Source organism: Typopeltis vanoorti, chromosome 5 (genome assembly GCF_054136105.1).
Source record: "Typopeltis vanoorti isolate ZY-2024b chromosome 5, IOZ_Tvanoo_1.0, whole genome shotgun sequence".
In the NCBI taxonomy this organism is placed as follows: Eukaryota; Metazoa; Arthropoda; class Arachnida; order Uropygi; family Thelyphonidae; genus Typopeltis; species Typopeltis vanoorti.
In genome coordinates, this window is record NC_143553.1 from 156,538,805 (window position 1) to 156,566,173 (window position 27,369).

Sequence of the window (27,369 nt, forward strand, 5' to 3'; positions counted from 1 at the left end):
AGGATCAGTTTCTATTTCCAAGTTCCAGTTGCTCAACACTGACACTGTCTTCTCTTTGTATTTGTTTCAGTGTCGTACTTGCTGCCTTTCTTTGTCTCTCTTCATATGTTTTGCAATCATACGTCTCATTTCTTGTCTAGATTTGTTGTCGAGCATATACCAGTTTAAGGGATATTCCTGGGATTAACTGTATTCAGGAAATTTATTTCAGTTGTTTGATAGTAATTCATAGTGTAGTAGTTGTTTCAACTTTTGCTGGCTGACAACTTATTTTTGTAATTCTTCGAGTTCAACATCACAAAAAACTTTGTTTGCCACAATAAAGTTTCGTTGATCCATCAATCGCCGTTCAACGATTATTAAATGTTTGTTTCCGTATTTCACATAGGCTGCAAATGCTGTTATCACGTTCATTGCATTTCATTGAGACATCTTTACTCTCAGCAATTACTACAATAATGCAGTCCAAGTGCTACTTCTATATTGAAGTAGAGAAACATCCTGCTTTCCTAATAGTTAATCACTATTTTTTTAAATGTTTGGATTAAAAGTTAAATAGATTTTTCATAAATATTATTCTATGAGGCACATCAGTTGCAACATCCGTTTGTCATCACTACTGTAGTATATAGCATTGGGAATCTCTTTAATGCAACCCCATTCATTTTATATTTTAGTCGGACTTTGCGGACATTTTCAGGAAAGGTTGCAATTCGTTTCTACAGTTGAAGAATACAATTTGTTATGGTCTGATTATGCTGAAATTATAGTAACCTTAAGCGATGTAAAAACCATTTTCACGCGATTTTTACATCGCTTAAAGTTACTAGAAATGATTTTTACATAATTTCTAGTAACGTTAAGCGATGTAAAAATTGCGTAAAGATGGTTTGATTTATGTGAGGGTGCATGAGAGTTTGCACTTTGGCGCAGTGGTACCGAAATGTTCAGATAGAATCATTTACTAAGAATTATAAGAAATGAATCAGTTAGTTCGGAGCCTAATTGAAGGATAAAATCTACAGAAGTATCTTCCGAGAAGGGGTGGAAGGAGATGAAGAAAAAATTATCCCTTTTGTCATTTTATTCTGGTCTTCTCTTTAACTTTGTCGCTCACATTGTGCAAGCGGTTCTTTCCTTACAGTTTCTCTTAAAGCAGGAATTACGGTAGTTTGAAGTTTCTCATTACTGATCTTCTAATAAGGGTAGTCAGTGAGGACGTAAAGTACTGGGCCCCAGGATCACTGCTTTGGCTCTTGAAATATATATCAGTAACACAAAGTACTGCTTTAAAGGTTTCTGTTGCCCCGAAAAAAGAGGTTTCTGAGTTCGATTCTTATCGCTTCCTAGAAGAACTCATTCTAAGTCTTTATTCGGCAGTGTAAATGATTTCAGGGGCAGCTAAATGATTTTTGTGGCAGTTCTGACGAACTAGGTTTGTTTGTTGTTCTCTTTCTCCCATAGTAACTCGGGTTTTTCATCTTGTAAATTCAGGTAAATCGACTTTAGAACTAACAACATTTCAGATAATAATGTATAAGTCAGAGGTAGGTTAGAGACCACGAGATGGAGTTAAATCTTCTACCGTATTCTCCTCGGTGGATGAATTAAAAATATTGATAATCATGAAGAGCTAATCTCTGATTGGATAGGGTTAAGAATTTTTATGTTATTTTAATAATTTAAGTTGAATATTCATGTCTTCTTAGTTTTACGAGTTGAGTACAAATCCGAAGTGATTGTAACAAATGATACCAGAGTATCACAACTTAAAATATTGCCTTATTGTGGTGTACGCCTATATTTTTGGTTATTATTCCTTATCAGTGAATTAAATCTAACATACTGAAAATTATTTAGTTTTATATAAAACCAGTCTGAATGTATAATGCCTCACTTCCCTTCAGAGGTTAGTTTTTCCAAGAAATGTTTCTTAATGTTTCCATTTTAAGCTTAGCTTAAAATGGAAACATTAAGAAACATTTGGAGAATTGACATCCGAAAATCAATAAAAGTGTTGCTTTGTAAGCAATTAATTCAATTATCAGTCGTGCTTGTTAAGTGCATGTTTCAAAAATTTTAAGGCCGGATAAAAATCAAATTGTCCATATTGGCTAAATCGACAGTTCTAACAAAAATATTGCTTTGTGCAGTTATTTATTTGTTTGGTTTTAGTTTGTAAATAATAATCAGTTTGACTTTAGGGAGTGTTTGCCGCTTCACTGCATACTAATTGGAAATTTCTATTGGAATTATGTCATTTCATATTTCTCAGAATATAGCTGGTCACATTCCATTATGTTATTGAAACCTCGGTAGAAAAACAAGTTATTTTTACGAAATTAAGAGCAAAAGACAAAATATGACAAGGCAAGTTCAGCTACAAGATACGTGAAACGCATAAATAATTGAAGGTTATTTGTTAACTTCGTCTTTTGTAAATGTCGATATTAAGATTAACATCACGGTTAAGCAACTGTACTGAATAAAAATACCTATTTTGCAGTTTCAAGGTTTTCTAAAGAACAGAATCCTTTAGCAACAATTCTTGATTTTGATTAATTCTCAGCATATTGCATTAGATTATATATTCCTTTTTCGTTATAAAAATGAGTAATTGTACTTTGCGCTGTCATCGTTATTACTTTTAAGAATATAATTTCTGACGGAATGTAACGAGCATTTTAATAGCAAAATGCTTGTCATTGGTTCACACTAACAACTTTTTTTCAAGCTTATTTGTTGTTTGTTTCTCTGATTTCCCTCCTAGGTTTCATCCTTATTTACCAAATCATCGACAGCAAAGAGAAGAAAAGGAAGACGATGAAATAACATTGAGACAAAGTCACAGTTGTGTGCAGAAAAGAAATAACAGTTAGAGTTCAAATTAAACAACAAACAGTTGTATTAATTAATCACCTACATCTTTAAAAGTAAGTACAATTGATGGTGATCACGCAAAGATCTTGGGTATAGACATAGCGAGTGCGATGAGGACATAGCAGCAAAGTTTCGCATGTTTCCAGGTAAAACAAAGACATCAGGCAACATTAGGTTAGCCTGTCCAATCATCATGTTGATGCTGTACTAATCATTACCACGAATCTACTTTGTTACTGAACGAACGTACATGGAATAGAAATTTAGAACTTTGTTTTATATTAGCCTAAAATCCGATAATATGATGATTGAACATGGTCAAATATCACGTAGGCAAGAGCATGCTAAACTAAATGATGTAGTATGGGCAGTGATCATTAGGTAACTAGAGTGAATAATGAAAAGTCAGCTAGTAGAATTAATTACTCATGGCGGAATTCAAGGCCAGCGCCACCGACATAAGATGTACCAATGTAAAAGAGGCAGGCAAATATAGGGATTATGGATATGAACTATGACATATCTGACTTACCTAGACAACAAACAATCAGAAGGTTAAGATACTCTAAATAATGAGATACTATTTTTGAACAATGATACCTGAGGAAAAGAAAGAAGTAGTTAAATATTCCACAATTTACTACAGTTATGAAAAACTTCTTGATTTGCACGCATTTCAAGAAGAATGATGAAGGCGAATTTCAAAATAGGACATTGGATAATAAAACATTTGACCGACGATATGATACCACAAAAAATTCTTCCTCCACTAGGGAAGTAATTTGGTCAGTTTTTGATTCATTAGAGACGACTGATGACATAATGAAAAAAAAAAGATAGTTCTCGCTGTAGCGCTAAACAGAAGAGTATTAATGAATCCAGGATATTAAGGACTGGAAAAGTTCGATAAAGGAGCAAAAATAATATAATATCTAAAATATCTAAAACCATTTCTAAAACTGCTTGGTAAATATCGATTATCCTTCCCATGAATTATTTTTTTGTTCTTCAGAACAGAATTGAAACTTTTGCATACTACATAAAGGAGCAACACCTGTTTAGTTTCCAAGGAGGGTTCGCACTATTTTTGATATTATACGACAATTTATATTCCTCTTGTTCTTCCTTTGTTTCTTTGAAAGTGATAAAAACAAACTAAAATGTGCATTTTATCCTGATTTCCTTTCTTTTGATTTCAAGAACTTCCTAGAAATTTAATCTTTTCCTGGTGGTCAATTAGGTATATTGACCACCAGGAAGAGATTAAATTAAATTTAATTAAAACATAGATGGGGGAATGTTTATTAAATTACTGAAAAGAAACATTACTTTGCAACTCAAAATATTATATAATAACAACTAATGCAAAGAAAATATCTCAACTTTCAACAGGACAAAAGAGTATTGATGATATACTCGTCATCATCAATAATCATCATCAATAATCAATAATCAGAAGAATTAGAGACATAACTACTACCGACTTTGCACATTCAACTAATGATCTGCATATCGTTCATAATATTCTACCATTTCAGAAACTATATCTCTGTGGTTGTCTGTTATATGTAAAACGAAACACTGGAAGTTTCTTGGTATATAATGTAGACTATGGATTGCGCTGCGGTCGAAACACGCTGGAAGTACCTAAGGCTAACAAAGAAATTTTCCATAAATCTTTCGAGTGCATTGTGACAAAATGCTATAATAAACTTCCGAATGAAATTAAATGTATAACCTCAGAATATGTATTCAGAAAAATATTGAGAAACTAGCTTATGGGATTAAAGAATGTTGACAATTACTTTAAAGGTATAGTATAAGGGATCATTATAACTCACATATCATAACCAATTAAGGTATTGATTTACAATTGGTTCATTCAATTATGAATTAAAATATCAACATGTACATTATTATAACTGGTAAGGGAGCCCTCTTAGAGGTCCCCGGACTCTCAGTGTCTGTTTTAAGCTAATTACTTTTCTAGTAACCAGTATGGCTACGGCCCTTGGTTACACATATTTGCATTAACTAACTTACATTACTCTAAACCAGTTACTTATCATAACTATGAAACCAATCAAAATATATTATATTCTACTTGCATATACGAGAAAACGTTTTATTAACCATAATAAAATAAGCCAAAATAAGTGTTAGTACCAACAGAATATGATAATAATACTTGAATTTTATTTTTAATACAGTATTGTGCTGTGTATTGAATTGTATTGTGAAATATTGTCATAATTATACAAGTTGAATAGTATAATATGTATAATTTGTATACGTGATGTGAATAATAATAATAAACAAAACAAGTTGTAGAAAAGTAAAAAAAGAAATCATGTTTCTTTGTGCATTCTTGCTAAAAGAACATACATTTTCCAAAATTCTTGATATCTGCAAAATTGTGTCTTGTTCCATGTGTTGTCACCACTTTTACTTAACAATAATTAATTTCTTATATGAGTAACATAACTGGTGTTGCATTATATAATTTTCCGTTATTCTAGCTTTAGCATCTTAAAGGATTTTGAGGTGTCGGCTCATTATCTCGTCTTGGAGGGCCAATTTGTGGCCAATAAATTGCAAGATCGCTATTTATTGGCCAGAAACTAGGTGTTCCAGGTCGGCTAAATGGTTCGATCGAGTAGCACGGACGGGGTAAATTTTAACTAAGAGCCCTTGCATTCGACATCAGCAGCATGCAAGAATATATCTAACCGGAGGTATACACTGAGGAAGAAATGTAAGACTACAGCTATAAGGAAACTTATTATTACTCTTATTATTGGAAGACGTCCTCCAGGCATGATGTAACGTACAATGTTTGTATCGATTTTTTTTTTACCATATCCATTAATTGCTTCCGATTCCATTTTCGTTCTTGTTGCAGAGCGTACTGTGCTACGCATTAAGTGCAAGTTTTCGGAATAGGATTAGGAAAGGCTATTATACTGCCACAGTAGGTAGATGTTTTTGTGTTGGATGTGATTTTTTTTTTTAGTTTGTACTGCAGATATGTATAAAATATAATCTGAAATTTAAAGAAATGTCACCAGTGCCATATCCCAATAACTTCACGATACTGTTAGTATCTGCAACGATTATAACAAATTATAAGGTTAAACGATACAAATTTGTAGAAATAGTACAAACGAGAAACATCGTGCAATTACTATTGTCATTGCATCACAATCGTCCATGCTATTATGCGGCATGTTTCTCTTTTCTTTTATGAGTATATATATTCCTGCTAAAAGCAATAATTACTCTCTTTTTCTGAATGTTGCATTCTTAAGCCATATTATGAATAATGGACTATGATTCATAATATGGCCTTCATCATATTTCTGTTTGTTTCCAAGTCGTTTAGGAAATGTAACAGTTTTTAATTATAATTTCATCTTTCTTGGAAATTCATGAAGTTCTTCCATGCGTTCAACTTACTGCTGATTCAGCAGGTAACATTTTGTGTTTCTCTTTCATTAGAACCTGCTCGATGGCGTGTACTGGAATTTCTTTCAAGCCTCTCAATGAGGACCATTTTCTTGAAGATATTGATGAAAGAGTAAAGAAAATATGTGAAGATCCTAATACAAGAGACTTCTATTTACAGGGACTTAGTAAAACTACAAATGGTAGGACTTAATTATAATTCAATGGAAGTTTGAATTAGAAATTTTTCACGCTAAATCCAAACCAGAAAATTTTTAAAAGATAGTGATGTAAGGAGGTTAGGTAATAAGCGATATCACTCCCGACAAAGAACACTTCAAACTATTTATGCATTTTAAACATAACATGGCTTGAAGCCATCTAAAAAGAAACAAATAAATGGCAACATCTTATTGAAACCACTTCCAGGATAAAGGTATTACATTTCGAGACTCGAATATAAAACCAAATTCTTGTCGTTTATGAATGTTTATCGATGTTGTCTAAACCCAATGAACTCACAGATTATTAGGCTTCATCAAATAGGTTGAAATGTGAACATCCAGTGATTTGAGTAATCATATATCTTCTCAGATACATTAGGCAAATATCACGTTTGGAACCAACTATCCAATATTCCATTTAAAAAAAAAATACCATCACAAAATATTTAATGCTAATCTCAGAAAGGCTTAGTCTAGGAAAATTATTTAGGATTACTGGTTGAGTCGAATTATAGGCAGAGCAACTAAAGCAAGGAAAAAACCGTGTGTGTGTGTGTGTTCTGTTAGTTGCGTTTGTTCCTTTGGCTGGTTTGTCTGTTTTATGTAATTAAAAACGAGCGTTCGACGGAGTTAAAAGCCTGCCACCTGAGACAGCCGAACGAACTACTTATGAAGGTACTTCGTGTCCTAGACCGAATTCTTTCTAGCCAAACGGTACCTTCTTTAAAACGATTATTCTGAGAACATGGTAGTTAAATTACCCAGGAACGCAATTGTATAAAATCTCTGTGTACGTTTGATGACATATAATGTCATCATTATTCTTGATGACATAGAATGTCATCATTACCTAGATTTTACTGTTTTAAATAGAAAAACGATCTTTACCTACTTAGAGGTATTAAGAAATATCCCTGTTACCCTCTTGGCAAAGCGGATTATATAAGAATTTTATTTATATTTTTATGAAATATCCTTCATGAATGACACATTTTCCATTTATATGATCAAAGAAGCTCCATTTATAACACACACACGCACACACACACACACACAAAGAAAGGGGGAAAAGAAAGAAAAAGAAGAAAATATAACAAGTCTATCAACTAGTGAGAAAAAAACAACTTACTAAGCTGGAATTTGGCAGTGATACTGTTTTGCTGTAATCGCAGTCATGAAAACATATTCCGAGTTATCCCGCTAAAAGAAAATACAGCAACCTTGATATCCATAACGATGCCTTCAAAAAATTTATAGCTATGGTTATTTAGAATTGGGGCTAAAGAAATTAAGATTATTACGCCAGTGCATTGTGTTTGTTAAATGCTTGAGCCCTCGAAACCAACTTGGTTTGCCTGTTTTGGGGATTGAAGAATAGGAAAAAAAAACTCCGCTTCTTACGTATACCTGCTAATTCAACCAAACTGAAACATAGCTGATACTAATTGAACGAGGTAGAGAAATTTCTGCATTAATTGTTCGAATGTTTGTCCTGTGCTTCCTATGTTATAATGTAGCATTTCTGTAGGTCTTATGGTAGTTTTAATTCGATGTCAATCCTTTTTTTTGTCAGTATTATTTTATTATATTTCGATTCTCTAAAAGAATATTTAATAATTTTCATAAAATCTTATTATAAGAGATAATGTTAAAATAGTTGATAATTTGGATATATTTCAGAGGATATTTACGATTTGTTTTTATTCTATCAAAATGCACCTCTTCATTTTAGTAATTTAATAAATATATTAAATATTTTAATGAACTGCTTACAAAAACTTGCAAAAAAGATATTTTTACCTATATTTATTACTTATTGTTTTTAAACATCTTCAGACGTCCCAAAAAATAATTCTAGTCCAGTGAATGGAAAACCAACTTATAGGCCTCTCGAAGATGCTGTCAATGAACAAGACCTACAGAAAGCAGTACAGGAGCTCGATGAAGATCCCGAAACAAGAGACTCGTTTATACAAGAACTGAAGGACATGCTATTAGGTAAGTTATCGTTGTTAGTAAAGAAAAACATATTAAAACACATTATTCTAAATTTGAGGTTTATAATCGATTATTTGTTTTTTCTTATAAACCAACTATTTTGCAGATATTCTAGGTGGAATTTCATTTTCATATGAAGAACAAGTTTCATATTATCCAATTATTATCCAGTCTTATATTATGGAGAACATCCATTTAAATTTAATGATGATTGCCGAGCATTGATCATTAAAATTAGACCATCGAAAGTGTTTGCAGCTGAAAATGTTTGGCACGAACTCTGAAAAAGGTAACAAAGAATCAAAACAGAAATTGAATTGAACATGGGGAAATATCATAAATCACACTTGCCAACAATGTTTGGTTGAATTTTAAGGGTTTGCAACCCTCGTAAATATGGATCAAAACGAGAACTTAATTCCTTTTTAAGTAATAGTTAAAAGGGATTTCACAAAAGTCAGATTACTTTAGAGACCTGAGCATTCATCGATGTATTATAGTATGCAGGATTATAGTTAAAAGGGATTTCACAAAAGTCAGATTACTTTAGAGACCTGAGCATTCATCGATGTATTATAGTATGCAGGATTATTTGTTTTGCTTCATATTTCAAGCAAGAAGGAAAGTGAAGCATTTATTAAACCGTCACTTCTGTCTGAATATTCAAGAAGCGAAACCAACAAATTTGCCTTTGACCGTTACAAAGTGATTCAAAAAGCAATAACACTACTTTGCTCAGATAAAGTTAATAAACTTGGCTTCAAAATCAGATGCTCCTAATTCGCATTCTGATTTGCTATCAACAGAGGTAATTTAGTTTCTAAACGAATTAATTACAGACAGCGTAAAGCTATGTCATATTTGCAACCATTTCTAGCATGCAATGGATTTATTGTAGGTTTTGGAGAATGAGAATGAACTCATTCATAAATATAACTCAGTAAAGGTCCGTTAAGTCCAGAATATAGGCTGGGTAAATTCTATATAGAGGCGCAACATGAGTTTGTTAAAAAAGAACAATCTTGTTGCAATGACTGACTTCAATTTTGCAAGATCAAAATAGTGGGAGATAAAAAGCAATGCATACATTGAACACATCCAAGTTATTTCAGAGAGTATTGCATGTTAGACTGATATAAACGCGACGACAAATCGATATGGATAATTGGTTATTTGTTGGACAGAGACAGAGCATCGGTTCTCTTATAGATATTGTAAGACTGGGTCTGGAATATCTGTGGTTCAGTGGAGGAAAAGCAGTAGAAGAGTTACAATGATGTCCTAAGAGTTCTTTCACTGGATCTCAAGTTCCAAATTTAACTAAGTTTTATACAGTAAGCATAGAAGCCTCCAGATGACCTTCATATTTGCAACTATAACTCCTTGACTTTTATTATTTAAAGTAAAGTTACTTAGCCAGCTTTAGTTTTAGCAGATACAGTAACTCACATAATGCAAGGCCAGTTGTGATGCCCTTTTTAATTACCATTTTACTGTAAACAGTTCTGTCTGATTCGTCATGCTGTGGGTCTTATTATTCTACCTCTGAAATTTGTTATCCTACAGTTCGGTTTGCATAGCCAGTATTGATATATTGATATATTTCAGTATGCGATGTAAGTATGCGTTTGAATTTAGCAAATGATTTTTGATAGCTGCAATATTTTCATGAAAAAAATATCGACTTTTGTTTTGAATAATGTCTCTACTTCCATGTTTTGAGAAGTTTGATTGCTTAACTGCTGTATTCACCGGATCGTTTTAGTCCCTGCAAATTTCATTGTCATTGTGTTTATCGAGTTTTCCCTTTTTTGATTTTTGTCTGTTAAAGTTGAGCATTGTGGTTAAGAGGTGCTAAACGATGGCTATCTCAGAAACAATTCTAACCATCAAATAAAAAAAATGTTTTGTAATGTATTATTGGACTCAACATCTTACGAATAATCAAATATTAAAAACGTTCGCTTAATTAGTAAATATGTTCCTAGTAAATGAATTACAGTGAAATCATATATTTTTTGTTTAGAGATCACGAAAAGAAAGTATCAAGGGTAATATATCAATAACTATGTGGTCGATATAATCAACTCATTTTCTGATCAATTTAGTCTTTATGAACATCTAAATGTCCTGTATGTTATAAGTCGTGACTTGACAGTGCAACAGGTTTATTGATAAAAGATCTATTTTTTTTTCTTCCAGAGGTAAATGATTTAGTTCCACAGACAGATCAGGAGTTCCTCTTAAAATTCCTTCGAGTCAAGAAGTTCAATGTCAAACGTGCGTTTAGGGTCATATTGAATTTCTACAAGAACAAGTCGGAATATCCTGACATGTATATTACAAGGGATTTCGGTGATGTTCCTCAGACATTTTTTGAAAAATATGTCGCAATTCTGCCTTTTCGACATGTAGAAGGAGAAAGCATTCATATTAACAGATTCGGTATGTATTATGTATGTTACGCATTTTGTATACGAGCTAACAATATCATGAAAGAGATAGTCGTGTTTCTTGGTTTATATTGATTTATTGATTCTTGGTAGTAGAAGTAGTAGCAGTAGCACGTGGTATATGGCGATGTGCTTTGATTATAGTGGTGGCAGTAGTAGTTGGAGGACTAAGTAGAGGAGGTAGTGAGATGTGTATAGTGGAATAGACCGTCCTCCGACAATGAGTCGTAGGTCTCTTTGGAGGCAATAATAATATTGCTTTTTTTTACAGCAAATATTTCACTTTATTTCAGCACATTAAAATTTCAATCTGCTCACTCATCACGTTGCGCAGCACAGATGGTTTTTTGGATAATCAAGTAGTCACTAAATTCTTGATAAGAGGATTTTATCACTTCCTTTTCATGTCATAAGTGCATAGTGACATATAAGTACTTCTGGTGAACTCCAGATAAGTTGCATCTAGGAGCAGGTATAAGTTTCATTAAAACACTTCCACACTTGCCAGTTACGTTACAGGAAACAGTGTGTTTTTGCCAATATAGCTTACCCAGTATCCTCTACGCACGTATATTGCTGACAGTTTGCCCAAAAATGATTCTTCCATGAATAGTTGTAGCTACTTGTTTGAAACATTAACTCCAAAATGCATATGGCCACTTGTCTACTATTGCTACAAAAGCCTTACGAATCTAGTTCTCTGAGCAGATCCAGTTTATTTCGGAACAAGCATAATCTTGAGAACTTCATCAATGAGGAAGCCAAGAAAAATCTATTATTTCAAATTCCTTGATGGGAAGTGAGAATCAAACAGATATCCTGAATTGTTTTTATTTTTCCATCCATAACAAGTTTTCGCAACTTTGTCACTGATATCTATACTATCACACCTACCTTCCGTTCCTCATCCTCCATCCCTACCTCGTACACGACCACAAACCTCATATCCACCACGAATACCTCGTCTTCTAACACTTCAGCTGCCATTGTGCATATTTCTTCGCTTTAATAAAAGACAAAAAGATGATATTTTTTTAAATATTAATAATCATAATATTTTTATTGATTGCGAAAATATTTACACATACAATAAACATCTTGAGTGACATTGCAACTTATAATTTTACAGAATTCAGCACTAAGTGCTGCATTTTCTACATTGGATTTCAATTAAAATTTTTAGTAATACTTTTTTGCCGTTATACTATGTATTTACAACATATGTTCTTATGATATTAACAATAAAGATTATACAGAATTTTTGAATACAGAATATACAGAATAATAATATTTTTTTTTTCATGTTTAAACATTTTATGTCTCAGATAAATTACATACATAGATACAGTAATAATTATAATACGTTACAATTGTGAATAACAGATACTTGCAAGTTAATAATATTTTAAAATAATAATAATATATATATATATATTTTTCTTCTGTATAATGTATATTCTTTCTTTGGGAGGCATTTCTGATTTCTTCCTCGAAGCTTAGCAGAGCTTATCTGAGGAAGATAATAGATGATAGATGGTGATGGTTTTTCATGGTTATGTTTCTATACTGGTCGCAAGCCAGGTGTTGATTTTACTATTTGTTGGTATGTGCTTGGGAGACTTCAACTGCTATTACAGTTAACTTTTTTTTATTTTTTTTTTGCAAGTAGGGTTGGATTTAGACATGGTGTGTTTGTTTCTTTTTGTTCTTGTAGTGATGTTTTTGAAAGGGGGGGGGGGTTGTCATAGGTTTGTGTGTGTGTGGGTGGGTGGGTGGGAGAGAGAGAGAGTAGACTTCAACTGCTATTACAGTTTAACTTTTTTTTCTTTTTCTTTTGCAACTAGGTTGGATTTAGACATGGTGTATTTATTTCTTTGTGTTCTTGTAGTGATGGTTTTTGAAAGGGGGTTTGTCATAGGTTTGTGTGGGTGTGTCTGTGGGTGGGGGGAGAGAGAGAAACAGGAATTGCTCTAATTTTCATTCTCGCTATAATATTTATATAGCGCCTGTTTCGGTTCTCTCTATGTTCCTAGGTTTCTACAAACAGACAACAAACAGAGAAGCTCTTTCTCAAGAGCTTCTCTGTTTGTTTTTCCTTTGAGAACCATGATCTTTGTCTTGCTAGAATTGAGTTGAAGTCCTCTGTTATTACTGATCTTGTGAACTTTGTCAAGAATTAGTCCTAGTTTTTCCATCATTACAAAGGAGTACTGTATCATCAGCGTACCTCAGATTACTGATCAATCTACCTCCTATCGTAATTTCTGTCCTGAGCTCATCCAATGCTTCACGCATGATGTCCTCTGCATATATACTAAAGAAGTGAGGAGAAAGTAAACATCCTTGTCTAACTCCTTTTCCAACTTGAAGCCAGTCAGTCAATCCGACACCTGTTCTTACTGTGGCTTCTTGCTCCTTATACAAGTTGGCTATCAACCTGATAGTGTGTTGAGGAAAACCCATTCTTTTCATTATTTCCCACAGTTTCACATGCTCAACACAGTCAAAAGCTTTAGAGTAGTCTAAGAAACACATTACCAGAGGGAGTCCGAATTCTTTACATTTTTCTATGATCTGTCTAAGGCAAAGGATCTGACCTCTGATGCCCCTACCTTTCCTAAAACCTGCTTGTTTCTTGGGCATCTCTGCCTCAACTTTGGCTTCAATCCTATTAATAAAATTTTGCTAGCATGAGATATCAAACTAATAGTTCTATAATTCTTGCATGCCTTCATATCACCTTTCTTGTGTAGTGGGATGAAAACTAACGTCTTCCGGTCTCTAGGCCATGATCCTGTCTCCCATATCCTTGTAATCAATCTGTGAAACACTCTTATCCCTCCATCCCCTGTGGCCTTAATTAACTCTGCTGGGATTTCATCTGCACCTGGGGCCTTATTGCTGTTGAGCTGCTCTTTCAACTTCATGCCTAAGTGGAGGAGGTTCCAAATCAAACTTTTCTTGGTGGGAGGACTCCACATTTTCTTTATCCACTCTACTGTACAGTTCCTCACAGTATTCTTTCCATCTGTTTTTGATTTCCAACTATTCTGTTAGTAATGAGCCATTCCTGTCTTTGATGACATTCAATTTAGGCTTGAACTTGCGCTTAAATCACGAACTAAATAAAACAACCTTTTATAATTATGCCTTCTCATCTGGAACTCTATTTCTTCACATTTATTAGTATAGAACTTTTCCTTGTCCTGCTTGATGGCTCTTCTGACTTCTCTATGTAGACTCTTGTATTCTTTGGTCCCTGTGTCTCTTTGTTTTTCCAACCGCCTTCTTTTGATTAGTTCCCATGTTGAATCTGATATCCATGGGTCTCTTGGTTTTCTTATTGGGCTGAGATACGTCTTCGTTGTATCCTGTATTACCATCTTGACTCCTTCCCAAAGCATTTCTGGTGAGATTTCCTCATTGGTCTCCAAAAATCATCCAGCCGAGTTGATGTTTCTTCTGTGAATCCACTAGGAATTACTCTAACATCCAATCTAGTGGAATGTGCCTGACCTGGATCGGAGTCTTAGTCTTACTTTGGCGCTTACTAGCTGATGGTCTGTACCACAATCTGCTCCAGGACAAGTATGCACATCATAGATGCTTGTCTTCCACCAGTGGAGAGCCAGAATGTAGTCAATCTGGTGCCTTGACCTATCAATGTTGGTTGTCCAAGTATAGGTCCGTCGTGGATGTTTCTGGAAGCATGTATTGGTAATAACTAATCTGTTAGCACGGGCAAATTCCAACAGTCTTCCACCATGGCTGTTACGTTCACCCAGACCAAACATGCCACACTCCTGCCTGACTCTCATACTCTTTCCCACTTTTGCATTTAAGTCTCCTAAGTTGTACAGTATGTCTCTCCTTGGTAGGCAGTCCAAAACAGTTTGTAAGTTTTCATAGAATTCTTCACTCTCTTCTTCAGGCCTATCCGTGTGGGGTGCATAAACTACCACAATTAATACGTTGGTAGGCTGAGCCTTAAGTCTAATGGAGAGTATCCTATTATTAATGGGGCTATAACCAAGAAGGCTTCTTGCCTGAGTTGTCTTCAGTATCACAGCTACCCCATGATGTTTTGAGTCGCCACCTGAGTAAATAACTAGCTTGCCATCCTAATGTTGGATCCTAATTCTTCTCAATCTACACTTTGGATCCGACATGATTACTATTACGATGTTCTTAACTAATTGATAGGTTGCAAGTTGATTTTTAATTCAAACATAAAGAAAATTTATATTTAAAGACTGCGCCACTTTATATCTGAATTAGTTCAAGAATTGAAGATAAACCAACTCTTAACAACCTTTCCCTTATATGTTGTTAATATATATACTGGCCGAGTATATTTAACTTACTTAATTTTCCCGCTTTGGTTCGAATATTTTATGAATGGTGCAGTAAAAGAGATTCAGGCAAAATTCAACTTTTGATTAACAAAAACAAACATTTAATTTTAAAATCATAAATTTTACACTTAACTTCAAATCAGTAATTAAGATATCACAAACACTTCAGCTTCTCCGATAAGTACAATCATACAAACTCTGACAAGATAAATCTGTTATCTCTATATTACAGTCTTCTCACAGTTCCTTAAGTTCCAAATACAATAAAAATTGCAGTAACACCACTTCACAAACAAATACTTTTAATTTTACATTACAGTTAATTCTCCGCAATAGTTACTATTAGTATCAGGAAATTCTAGGATGAAACTCACACACTTCTCTGTATAGAATACTAAAGGTTGGAATAATCTTACCGATAATCTTCTATCTTCATCAACTTATACACAAACACTCTTTATAACCGTGAACACTTTTAACAGTAACGGGCACTCATTAAAATAAATCTTCTAAGCATTAACTGAATTAAACATTGGTCACAATACACAATAAACAAACGTTGTTGCATGAAGTACTACTGATCACTCATGAAATAAGGCAGCACAATAATTCCTTAAATTTAGGTTTTATATGCACAGTTGTTCATTCCTCCGGCATTCAATTAATTCTTTAGGCACTATAATTCCAAACACAGCTAATGGTAAATTTCAACTTTTCAGCCTCTACTAATCTCCAGTAACTTCGTGCTTTGTTTCAAGGTTCCGTATGTCCTTGAAAGGTTGGCCCTGAAATTAAATCTCAACTCAAGTATTGCTAGTCTATTTAGTAGTCACTCAGCTGTCTTCGCTAGCTATAATTGTTATTCTACAACTTATTAGCTAACCACCTCTGGACTAGTAGACTTTATTTAGCTGCTTGAGTGACTTGCCAACTCGCTATTATCGCACTGTGATTTCCGAATGCCGAATTCTCCGATTCCAATCTAATGCCAATCCTCTCCTTTCTCTCTCTCTCTCTCTTAATAATCTATCTAATCTCCTAATTAATTCATAATTTCAGCATTCATCGCTTATATATCTGTTCTTCCCGCCTAAATTATTCTCGTGATCTCTTTAACTTTCCAGTAAACTTTCAGCATTTTCCCTCTTGCCTTGTTCCACACTCGTGCAAGCTTACTTACATACGTCTCCATGACAACAAAACAAAACATAATAAAATTAAGCTATTGCATAACGTTAAACTTTCACAAACAGGAACAAAATAAATAGAGAATATTTACATTTCAATTAATGTACAGTTAAATTATCAAATACAAACTCTTATAATATTCACATAGCAATAAATAAAATAACTTAATAATATTTTATTACAGAATCTTATTACTATTAACACATATCTTTGATTAACTAATTAAATATTACATATAATTAAGGTAATTATATGAATATTAATTTATAAACAAGTGATTTACATTCAATAATATTTACGTCTAGCCTTTTGTGATGGAAGATCTTGTTGGAATCTGAAGAAAATAATAATTACTCTAATCTCTACATAATCAGAATCCAACATCCATGATGTTTTGAGTCACTACCTGAGTAAATAACTAGCTTGCCATCCTGTCTTTTGAAGTGACCTTCTCCATTCCATCTAGTCTCTGTAATTCCCAAGATGTTAATTTTATACCTATCCATCTCTTTACAGACAATCTCAAGAGTACCAATCTGTAAACCCGAACATTCCATGTACCTATGTAAAATTCCTTTCTAAGATTAATCTTATACATTCTGTGTTGCTCATTCATGGTATCACTGAATTTTGATGGAGACTGTAATATACTTCTCGAACAAGACCCTCTGCCTAAGCCCTGAACGCGGCTCTGATTATTCTGCGCGACAGCCGATGCAGCATGAGATGCGTTATTAGGCACAATCATAGTAGCATTTTGGAGTGAAGTCACTGCAAGAAGAAAGTGGTAGGGTTGCAGAGGCCCTTTCCACATAAGATGAAATAGAAAAATAGGAAAGATTCACCCCTAGCCCTCAATACGCTAATAGCATTGGGGGGAAGGTAGCAAGAAGAAAAGAAAGAAGGAAAGAAAAAAAAGGGAAAGGACCAGTCTACAAATAATATAACAGATGTATATTACATGAAGTAAGGCATGGTCCAGCATCAGGTACCTCGGGTTTGCCATGCCCGTACTCACTAAAGTGAGCCCTTGAGGGAAATGGTTCAAAAAATGTAATTACTCGTAACATCATTATCATTTGCAGAATTTCTCATTGACACGAGTATAAAGTGTGTATTATTACCATTAATAATAATCATAGTAATACTTTACAATTGATAACTCACAATTACACAAGTTAAACAATATTACTTATGTTGCAGTTTACATAATATTTTTTTAAAATTTAAATATATAAATTAAATATATAGTTTTAAATTTAAATATATAACTGAAGTATTACTATCACATTTTCTGTTTACACACACACACACACACACACACACACACACACACACACACACACACACACATATATATTTGATTGATTTGGTCGCTGTGTTGGAAGTAGGCAGGTGTTTGGGAGGTCAAATGAATGATCTGAAATGTCTGATCAAAATGAAGTTGCCGATATATCCTGTGTTATTGCATCTGTCTTGATGGTTCACATTCTGCTTTATTGTGGGCTTCTTTTTGAGGTAATTAGAAGACTTTTTTTGTTTCACAGTAGTAGCCTTTCTTTGTCTTAATAATAATAATCACGGCACCAATCAGAGGGTATTGAAGAAAAGGGGCATTTCAGAAAATTCAGAGGAACTATAGACCAATTGCTAATTGATAAAATGATTTTGTAAATTCGAAAAGACAAAAAGCCAATTTATAAAAAGCATAAATTAATTACCAGAGGGTATTGAACTCTATGTCACATAGCTGGATTATAAAATTCTTAGAAATTTTCGGAGTGAGTAAAAACATCAAATCATTCCTAACTGCTGTCATGCCCACTGGGAAAACTCACTCAATAATCAATGGAGAGAATCCATTGATTATTTAATAACAGTGAATATCAAGAATGTAATTGTCAAGGTAACCCATAATCACTCTATTGTTCATCCTAGCACTGATTCCTCTAACAATAATTTTGAAGGAAACTAACTTTGGATGTCAAACATCAAAGCACACAGGAAAAATATCTTATTTGTTATACGTGGATAACCTCAAGCTATACGGAAAATAATCCAGATAAATTGGGTCACTGCTAAATACAGTCTGAATCTTCAATGAAGACATTTCTATGGATTTTGGACTTGAGAAATGTGCAACACTCTGCATAGTTTCAAAGAAAATAACAGGCAACAAAACAATCACATTTGCAGATGAAAGGAAAATTAAAAACCTGCGACAGAACTAATCCAATAATTCAGAAGTCTTTTAGAAGTTTAGAAGTTGTTTTGTTTTTCCATAATCCATCCCATGTTTGCTAGTAGGTCTGTAGTTTCTCTACCTTTCCGACAACCAGCCTGTTCTTCTATCATTTCTTTCTATACATGTGTTTCTGGTCTTTGTTTGATTAATTTCAACAAATCTTTGATTGCATATAAAAATAAAGCGAATTTTCTGTAATTTTTCATTCTCCAGGATTTGACGCTTTTGTCGTTGCGATGAATAATGATGCTTTTCTAAGACATTTTATTTTTTACCAATCTATTGATAAATTTCGGTTAATTCGCTACTTCGTCCTGCACCTGTTCGACAATTCCACTGGTACTTCAGCTCTAGGAGATGATTTATTGTTCATATCACCACATTTTAATACAACGATTTTCTCAATGAATTCTCACTCTCCTCTTAAATTCTCCTTCAATGTCAATATATTTCTCATTTTTCTTCTCTACATCCTTTTCCCGTCGTTTTGCGCCTGTTCTTGTTGTTGTTGTTCTTCTTCAACCAATGTTTCCGATATTGTTTTTTTTTTAATCCGAAGATAGGAATAAACCCACTTGTAACGTCATTCATTGTTACAGAAAAGTTGTCGCTGATATTTTTTCTTCACATGATGTTATCCCATTTTCTTCACTTCCCTGGAGGTTTTCTTTATTTTTCTATTTTATTTCCTATTTTATTCAATCTCTATAAACCTGTGCTCAACAGTCTATCCCGTCCTTTGTTGCCCTGAAGGTTAATTTTTCTTCTTGCTTCTGATATTTGAATAACCTCTTTTGACAGCAATAAACCACGTTTCTGTTAATTTAATCAGAACCTTCTTTCCTTCTTCTATTATGGTAATAAGGCTCTCTGGAATTTTGCATTATTTCATATTACACAAAATTATATTAGTACTGACCATAGTTTTTTTTTACATTTTCTTCCTGCGTTATTCAGACTCTTGTCTTCGAACTTCTATTGAAATTATAGAAATCCAAAGCGATGAAGTTCTTTATTTCTATTCCGTCCTTAATTTCAATTTTCTTCAGCAATCAGTAATACATTTTCTCTTCCGCAGTGTGTACTAGGCAGCGTTTTGCTGATTTGAAGATATTTCCCAATTTTTCGTTGTAAATATAATAATTTGTCTCTCTGTATATTCGTTTCGTACAGTGAAGTGCATGCGAGTAGCCTTCTTTCGTTGTTGAAAGTGTTTGCAGTGAATTATTCTTGACATGAAGACTCTAATATCCTTTCTCCTGCTTTATTTTTCATTCCTAAACATGAATTTTCAGTGGTATTTTTTTCCTGTTTTGTCTTTTTAGTCTACGGTTTCATTCTACCAATATACAGAGAAAATCTCAGTTATTAGTTGTGGAATCTACCGTAAATTTTGTCTTCACTTTCATCATTGAATATGCTTTATTGTAATGAGGATTATTCTGTCTTCCACCATGAAACTGTTTCTCATATTTTCAATTAGTTCTGAATTCCACTTCATTTCTTCTAAAACATTCATATTCAAAGTAAAAAATCCTAAGTAGTAGGGGTGGCGGTTTGAACCAAATGCTTCCGGTGGGCGTGGCTTCATGTGTCAGGAATTTCCCTGTGGGCATATGTGTCAATGGCTTCAGTTGTCGTGTTTTGGTTCGCGTATGGAATTATGGGTTATGGTAGAGATAAGGATTCATGTTGTGATTGGTGGGACACTTTAAACCAAATGCTTCTGGTGGGCGTGGCTTCATGAGTCAGGAATTTCCCTGGGAGCATATGTGAACAATGGCTTCAGTTCTTGTGTTTTGGTTCGCATATGGAATTATGGGTGATGGTTGAGATAAGGATTCATGTTGTGATTGGTGGGACACTTTAAACCAAATGCCTCTGGTGGGCATGGCTTCATGGTTTTGGAATGTCAGGAATTTCCCTGGGGGTAATTGTGTCAATGGCTTCAGTTCTTGTGTTTTGGTTTGCATATGGAATTATGGGTGATGGTAGAGATAAGGATTCGTGTCGTGATTTGTGGACACTTCGAACCAGATGAAGATCAAGATAAGATAAGGAATCGTGACGTGAATGTTTGTTGTTATGAGATGTAGATAAGTGACGTCATTTGTTATTTGTAAATAAGTGATGTCATCTGTTAGTTGTAAATAAGTGACGTTGTTTTGAATGGAAAAGAGAGATATATTAGAGATAAGGAATCGTGTCGTGATTTGTGGACATTTTAAACCAGATCATGATCAAGATAAGATAAGGAATTGTGACGTGAATATTTGTTGTTGTCAGATGAATATCAGTGACGTCATTGTTAGTTGTTAATAAGTGACGTTATTGTTTTGAATGGAAAGGAAGATTTATTAGAGATAAGGAATCGTGTCGTGATTGGTGGACATTTTAAACAAGATCAAGATAAGATAAGGAGTCGTGACGTGAATGTTTGTTGTCGTTATTGAGTTTGGAATTTCGCTGGGGCCCTTGTCTGTCGGACACATCACGTGGTGTGTTTGGTGATATTTAGAGATAAGAATCGTGACGTTATGTGTTTGGAAATTCACAGTGTCGAGGTTTTCTGAATAATTTAATTATATGTTACATCACTCAAACATAGTTTTTTTTTCTTCTTCTATAGATGGTTGTACTAATTTTTCCAATACAATTTGGGGTATTTCTTTACTGTTAAATGGTTGGAATTCTTATAGTGAGTCGTGATGGCGACAGTCTTTGGAACTTTTCTGAATAATTAATTATATACTGGTGTCACTCAAACATACACACACTTTTTTTTCCATAGCTCATCTGTATTTTTTTCTATATTCATATTCTAATCAAGTTCATATTTTATTCATAATTCATCCGAATATTTTGATTTGTCTAAATGAAGATCATAAAGTTCAATAAATAAATAAACAAATCGTGTGTGACTTCACGGTGATTTCCAACTTATTCTTACTTAAACATACAAACACATCAAAGACAATGTTTGTTCTTTTAAGTTTACATATTTATTTCACAGATATTATTTACAATGCAATATGCAGAAATAGGAATTTACATATATCACCAATGCAAATGGTGTTTTTCTTGGCATAACATTTCTTTCACATACACTTTAGACATGAAAAGTCACTAATGTGTCAATGTTGATACTCTAATATACCCTGTGACTATTCTTATGAAAACAAAAAAAAAAAACTATTCAGTATTAGAATTACGCTTACCAAAAAACATACGAACAGTGATTATTGTATTACAATTATAAATTGTTATGTTCAAGTTAAAAAAAAAACAAAAAAACTTACATATCTTTCCAGAATGGGAACATCTTGGTACTATGTAGGTTTTCTGAATATTCCAAATTGTTGATTAACATATATTCACAGAACACAAACACAAGTCTGAAAAGACATTTCACTTTTTCATAATAGGTTACTGTGGCTAACATATATTCACACCACAAAACACACAAAACATAGGAGTTGAAAGATATTTCTTTAAATAACCAGAAAAGCTAGTGGACTACTTAATTTACATTAGTATCTGATTGGTTCTCTGTATTAATTCTTTCCCACTGTTGCCCAACCTTGGTGGGAAAGTCTATGCGCCGTTTTCTTTAGGGCAAGTGTTATATCAGGTTTAGAATTCCGATTGCTGTTAGAGTATGGAATTCTGAAATTATTATTATTATTTTTTTCTTTCAAATTGATTGGTTATTTTCTGTATTTTACTTTTAAAGGTCATATTCTAACAGAATAACTGAGCAGAATTAATAAATATATAAAGTATATGTGAATTTATTTTCTAACACTGTATATTTCTCATTAAGTCTTATCTTTAAGGTATCTATCTTATCCGGTCGCCTTTTGTTGTACGTAGGTGAGAAATCTTGTGTTTTGGTTTGAACTCTTGGTTTCAGTTGGGAAATTACCAATATAACTATTAAATTTACCTTCGATTCCTTGTGCTTTTAACCTATTTCTGTAAGTGGAATTTATTTATTTTATTTATTTTTTCTTTAGCATTAGTAAATTTTAAGTAACTGATATAAGACAAACAAGGTTTTGAACTCTCTGCAGTTTTTCTACAGCAATCATTTTAAGAGTTTTTGTAACGTGTTGTTGGTTTAAAATATCTAATGGCTCCGTAAAATAACCAAACTCTAACAGTATTGTGACTTTTCAGGTGAAATCTTCACCACTAAAATTCTAGCTATTAATTTAATACCCGATTATTTCTTTTGCTTCCAAGATTTGACAGGAGTTTCTTGAAATATTTCAGGACTTGCATGAACAAATAAGACTTTTAATTCAATGAATCAAAAAAAAATTTCTCTGGTTACTTTGTGGCATGAAATTTCACAAGGAAAAAAAAAAGTTATCTTCCTTCTTAAATTTGTATTACACATCTACGACACTCAATTTGTTCATTTAAATTTACACATTTATTTGAACGAAATATTATTTACAAATTGTATTTACTGAATCTAACAATACAGAAAATAAATAAATTGAAAAATACATCAAAGTTTGTTCCATGCTTGTGGAATTGCCATCGTATGGTTTTGACAATGTGACTCTCATCTGAAATTTAATTTTCATTTGGTGTTCGTTGGGAATTTATTACTGTAGTAAAATTAAGGGTTGCATATTTATATTTTCGAATCCAATACATATACTTCTGAGAATTATTAAAAGCACAGAATCTTTCGTTATGTTTCCAAAAGCATTTAAAAGTACGCATTATGTTTTCACGTTTTGGGCATCCAATTTCATTTAAATCAAGAACAGGCCTCCCTGTTAACATCGCTAATAATTTTGATTTTTCTCTTCCTTTGGCAAGTAATATATGATATTTCCATGTTGATTCTATCATCTAATTTCTTAGTTTGTCCAAAGATAGTGAACCAATTTCCCACTTCAACTGATAGTTATATTTTATTAACCAAGAATTCTGTTTTTTTAACTCTTTCAGGAACGGTTCTGGCTATAAAGTTTGTTAATGTTATTGATTTTTCTCTTCCAATGGCGGTAATTTTTTTTTGATACATTCGTACTGATTCCTTGTTATCTGCACGCTACGATACCTTTTTTATTTTCTAAAACAAACGTTTTTAGAGTTTAAGTAACATGATTGGCTAAAATATCAGCTGTTTGTCTCTGTAAAATAATCAAATTCTAACAGTCGTATTGTTAGAATTTGGTACGACTGTTTTTTCTAGTCTGGTGAAGGTATCTACAGATGTAGTAACAAATTGTCACTTATCAGTTCATTTTTACTTTATTCACAAAACTACAAATCCATTATTTGGTATGGTCTCTGTTTTTAATTGCCCCATTACTAGAATGTACGGGTGGTAAAGTTTTGAAATAAGTTTCGACTCGCAAGAATAATAAAATGTTTACATTCAAATAACTATTTATGATCACAGCAAGCAAGAAATTTATCAGTCTTTTAGTGATGTTACCTCCAACTGATACTGATAACTTTGGAGGGAAAAAAAAATAGCATCAGGTTGTGGAAGTTAAAGGTTAGTCAAGAGGGTGACAGAGGTCTTCCCTGCAATACTCCCCCCCTCTCCTCCAGAAGATGGCTATTTTTTTCCCTCCAAAGTTATCAGTATCAGTTGGAGGTAACATCACTAAAAGATATCTGCAAGTGATAAGCTCGCTCATCTCCGCTAGCCTGAGCAGACATCTGCTGGAGGAGAGAGGGATGTTGGGGTTAGAGTATGGGGTGGGGGAGTATTTAGCATCAGTTGGAGGTGACATGACTAAAAGAAATCCGAAAACGGCAAGCTAGCTCATCTCCCTTAGATGAGCAGACATCTTCTGGAGGAGAGGGATGGGTGGGGGAGCCTTGCAGTGAAGACCACTGTCAACCTCTCGACTACCCTTTCACACCCAACACATAATGCTATTTTTTTTTTTTTCCATCCCAACAATTTCGGATATCCGCAAATGGCGAGATCGTTCATCTCCTTGGTTATCAGTTTGAGGTGACATCACTAAAAGATATCTACAAATGGGTAGCTCGCTCATCTTCCTTTGGATGAATTCGAGCCACAGAGATAAAGTTTGTGCCATAATGTCACAAAGTAAGATAAACGCACATCAACATCGATCCACCAGCATGCGAAAACATGTCTGTGAGTCATCTGCACGAAAGTTTCATTTTGGAAGGAACGGTCAGGGTAAAGGGTCAGGTAAACACTACTATAAAGAAAAACAATCGAGTCGAGTGTCTTTTCTGTTACTGCAATTCGTTCATCCAGTGCAGCTATCCTATTGTGTTGTGTTGTGGTGTTTAGGTCCAGTAAAGTAAAATAATGAGTGAACCACAAAAGTCTTTGAAATTTTCTTTCTTTAGGAAAATAGTGTAACCTAAATATTGTGAAATAGTTTTAGATAACTACAAGTTTCGATTTTTTTTTCGTTGTAAGTAATATTTCAGCAAAATAAAATAAGCATTTGTAAAACATGAGTAAAGATGTGTGTTGTTGTTGTGTTTTCCACAGTGAAATTTTTACTCAGTTATTCAGTTTAGAATTTGATAATTAAATCCATAACTTTATACCTTAATGCAATTCTGTTTAATTATTGTAAAAAAAAGCACTACTGTGAAATTAATGCAAGGACCATGGCAAACCCGATATCCTGTAATTAAATATTTAGAAATTTGTCTAATGCTATCTATTGACATTTTTTTGAGTTATCTGTAAACATTTCGTTTGCATACTCGAAAATCCTACCTGTTAGAATTTGGTGATTTTACAGAGAGAAAGCAGATAATTTTACCGCAAACATAACTTAAACTCTTAAAGTTTAGTATAGAAAAAAGGTTTGTACTCTCCAGATAACACGAATACAAATTTTACCTTTCCCACACAAAGTAAGATAAAAATTTGGTTATTTTACAGAGTGCAGATATTTTAACTCATCACGTTACCAAACTCTTAAAAAAGCTTGATGTAAAAAAGAAAAGAAGGTACATTTTTTCTTTTCTTTTAAGATATTTGTACATGATAAAAGTTTAAAAACATATCACTGCCAGTCGAAACTTTTTTTCTTTTTTTTTTTTCAAAACTTGACAACACATATTTGTAGTTTGGTGAATAAAGTACAAATGAACGGAAAAGTGACAATTTTGTTACTACATCTGTAGATACCTTCACCAGACTAGAAAAACAATCGTACCAAATTCAAACAATACGACTGTTAGAATTTGGTTATTTACAGAGAGACAACTGATATTTTAGTCTATCACGTTACTTAAACTCTAAAAAAGTTTATTGTAGAAAATAAAAATAATATCGTAGCATGCAGATAACAAATGAATCAACATGTATATATCAAATAATAATCACCTTTGAAGGAGAAAAATCAAAATCATTAACAAACTTAATAGCCATACCCGTTCTTCATTTAAATGATACCAAATGATGAAAACAAAATGGGTATGAATTTCCAAACTTTGAAAAGCTGATGAATTACTTGCTTGCTGTGATCATAAATAGTTATTTGAATGTAAATATTTTATTTTTCTTGCGACTCGAAACTTATTTCAAAACTTTACCACCCGTACATTCCAGTAATGGGGGAATTAAAAACAGAGACCATACCAAATAATGGATTTGTAGTTTTGAGAATAAAGTAAAAATGAACTGATAAGTGACAATTTGTTACTACATCTGTAGATACCTTCACCAGACTAGAAAAAACAGTCGTACCAAATTCTAACAATACGACTGTTAGAATTTGATTATTTTACAGAGACAAACAGCTGATATTTTAGCCAATCACATTACTTAAACTCTAAAAACGTTTGTGTAGAAAATAAAAAGGTATCGTAGCGTGCAGATAACAAGGAATCAGCATGAATGTATCAAAAAAAAATTACCGCCATTGGAAGAGAAAAATCAATAACATTAACAAACTTTATAGCCAGAACCGTTCCTGAAAGAGTTAAAAAAACAGAATTCTTGGTTAATAAAATATAACCATCAGCTGAAGTGGGAAATTGGTTCACTATCTTTGGACAAACTAAGAAATTGGATGATAGAATCAACATGGAAATATCATATATTACTTGCAAAAGGAAGAGAAAAATCAAAAACATTAGCGATGTTAACAGGGAGGCCTGTTCTTGATTTAAATGAAATTGGATGCCCAAAACGTGAAAACATAACGTGTACTTTTAATTGCTTTTGGAAACATAACGAAAGATTGTGTGCTTTTAATAATTCTCAGAAGTATATGTATTGGATTCGAAAATATAAATATGCAACCCTTAATTTTACTACAGTAATAAATTCTCAACGAACGCCAAATGAAAATTAAATTTCAGATGAGTCACATTGTCAAAACCATACGATGGCAATTCCACAAGCATGGAAGAACCTTTGATGTATTTTTCAATTTATTTATTTTCTGTATTGTTAGATTCAGTAAATACAATTTGTAAATAATATTTCGTTCAAATAAATGTGTAAATTTAAATGAACCAATTGGGTGTCGTAGATGTGTAATACAAATTTAAGAAGGAAGATAACTTTTTTTTTTCCTTGTGAAATTTCATGCCACAAAGTA

General features: G+C 33.2%; 1 protein-coding gene across 1 annotated transcript in view; it reads left to right on the forward strand.

Annotated features, from left to right (window-relative positions):
• LOC150106979 (uncharacterized) overlaps positions 1–27,369 on the forward strand; it is a 102,209-nt gene that overhangs the window by 5,244 nt on the left and 69,596 nt on the right. The window contains exons 2-4 of the mRNA XM_090393526.1: positions 6,379–6,527; positions 8,385–8,546; positions 10,749–10,991. Coding sequence (XP_090249652.1) covers positions 6,389–6,527; positions 8,385–8,546; positions 10,749–10,991 — 544 coding nt within the window. The 5' untranslated portion in view covers positions 6,379–6,388. The remainder of the gene's footprint in view (positions 1–6,378; positions 6,528–8,384; positions 8,547–10,748; positions 10,992–27,369) is intronic.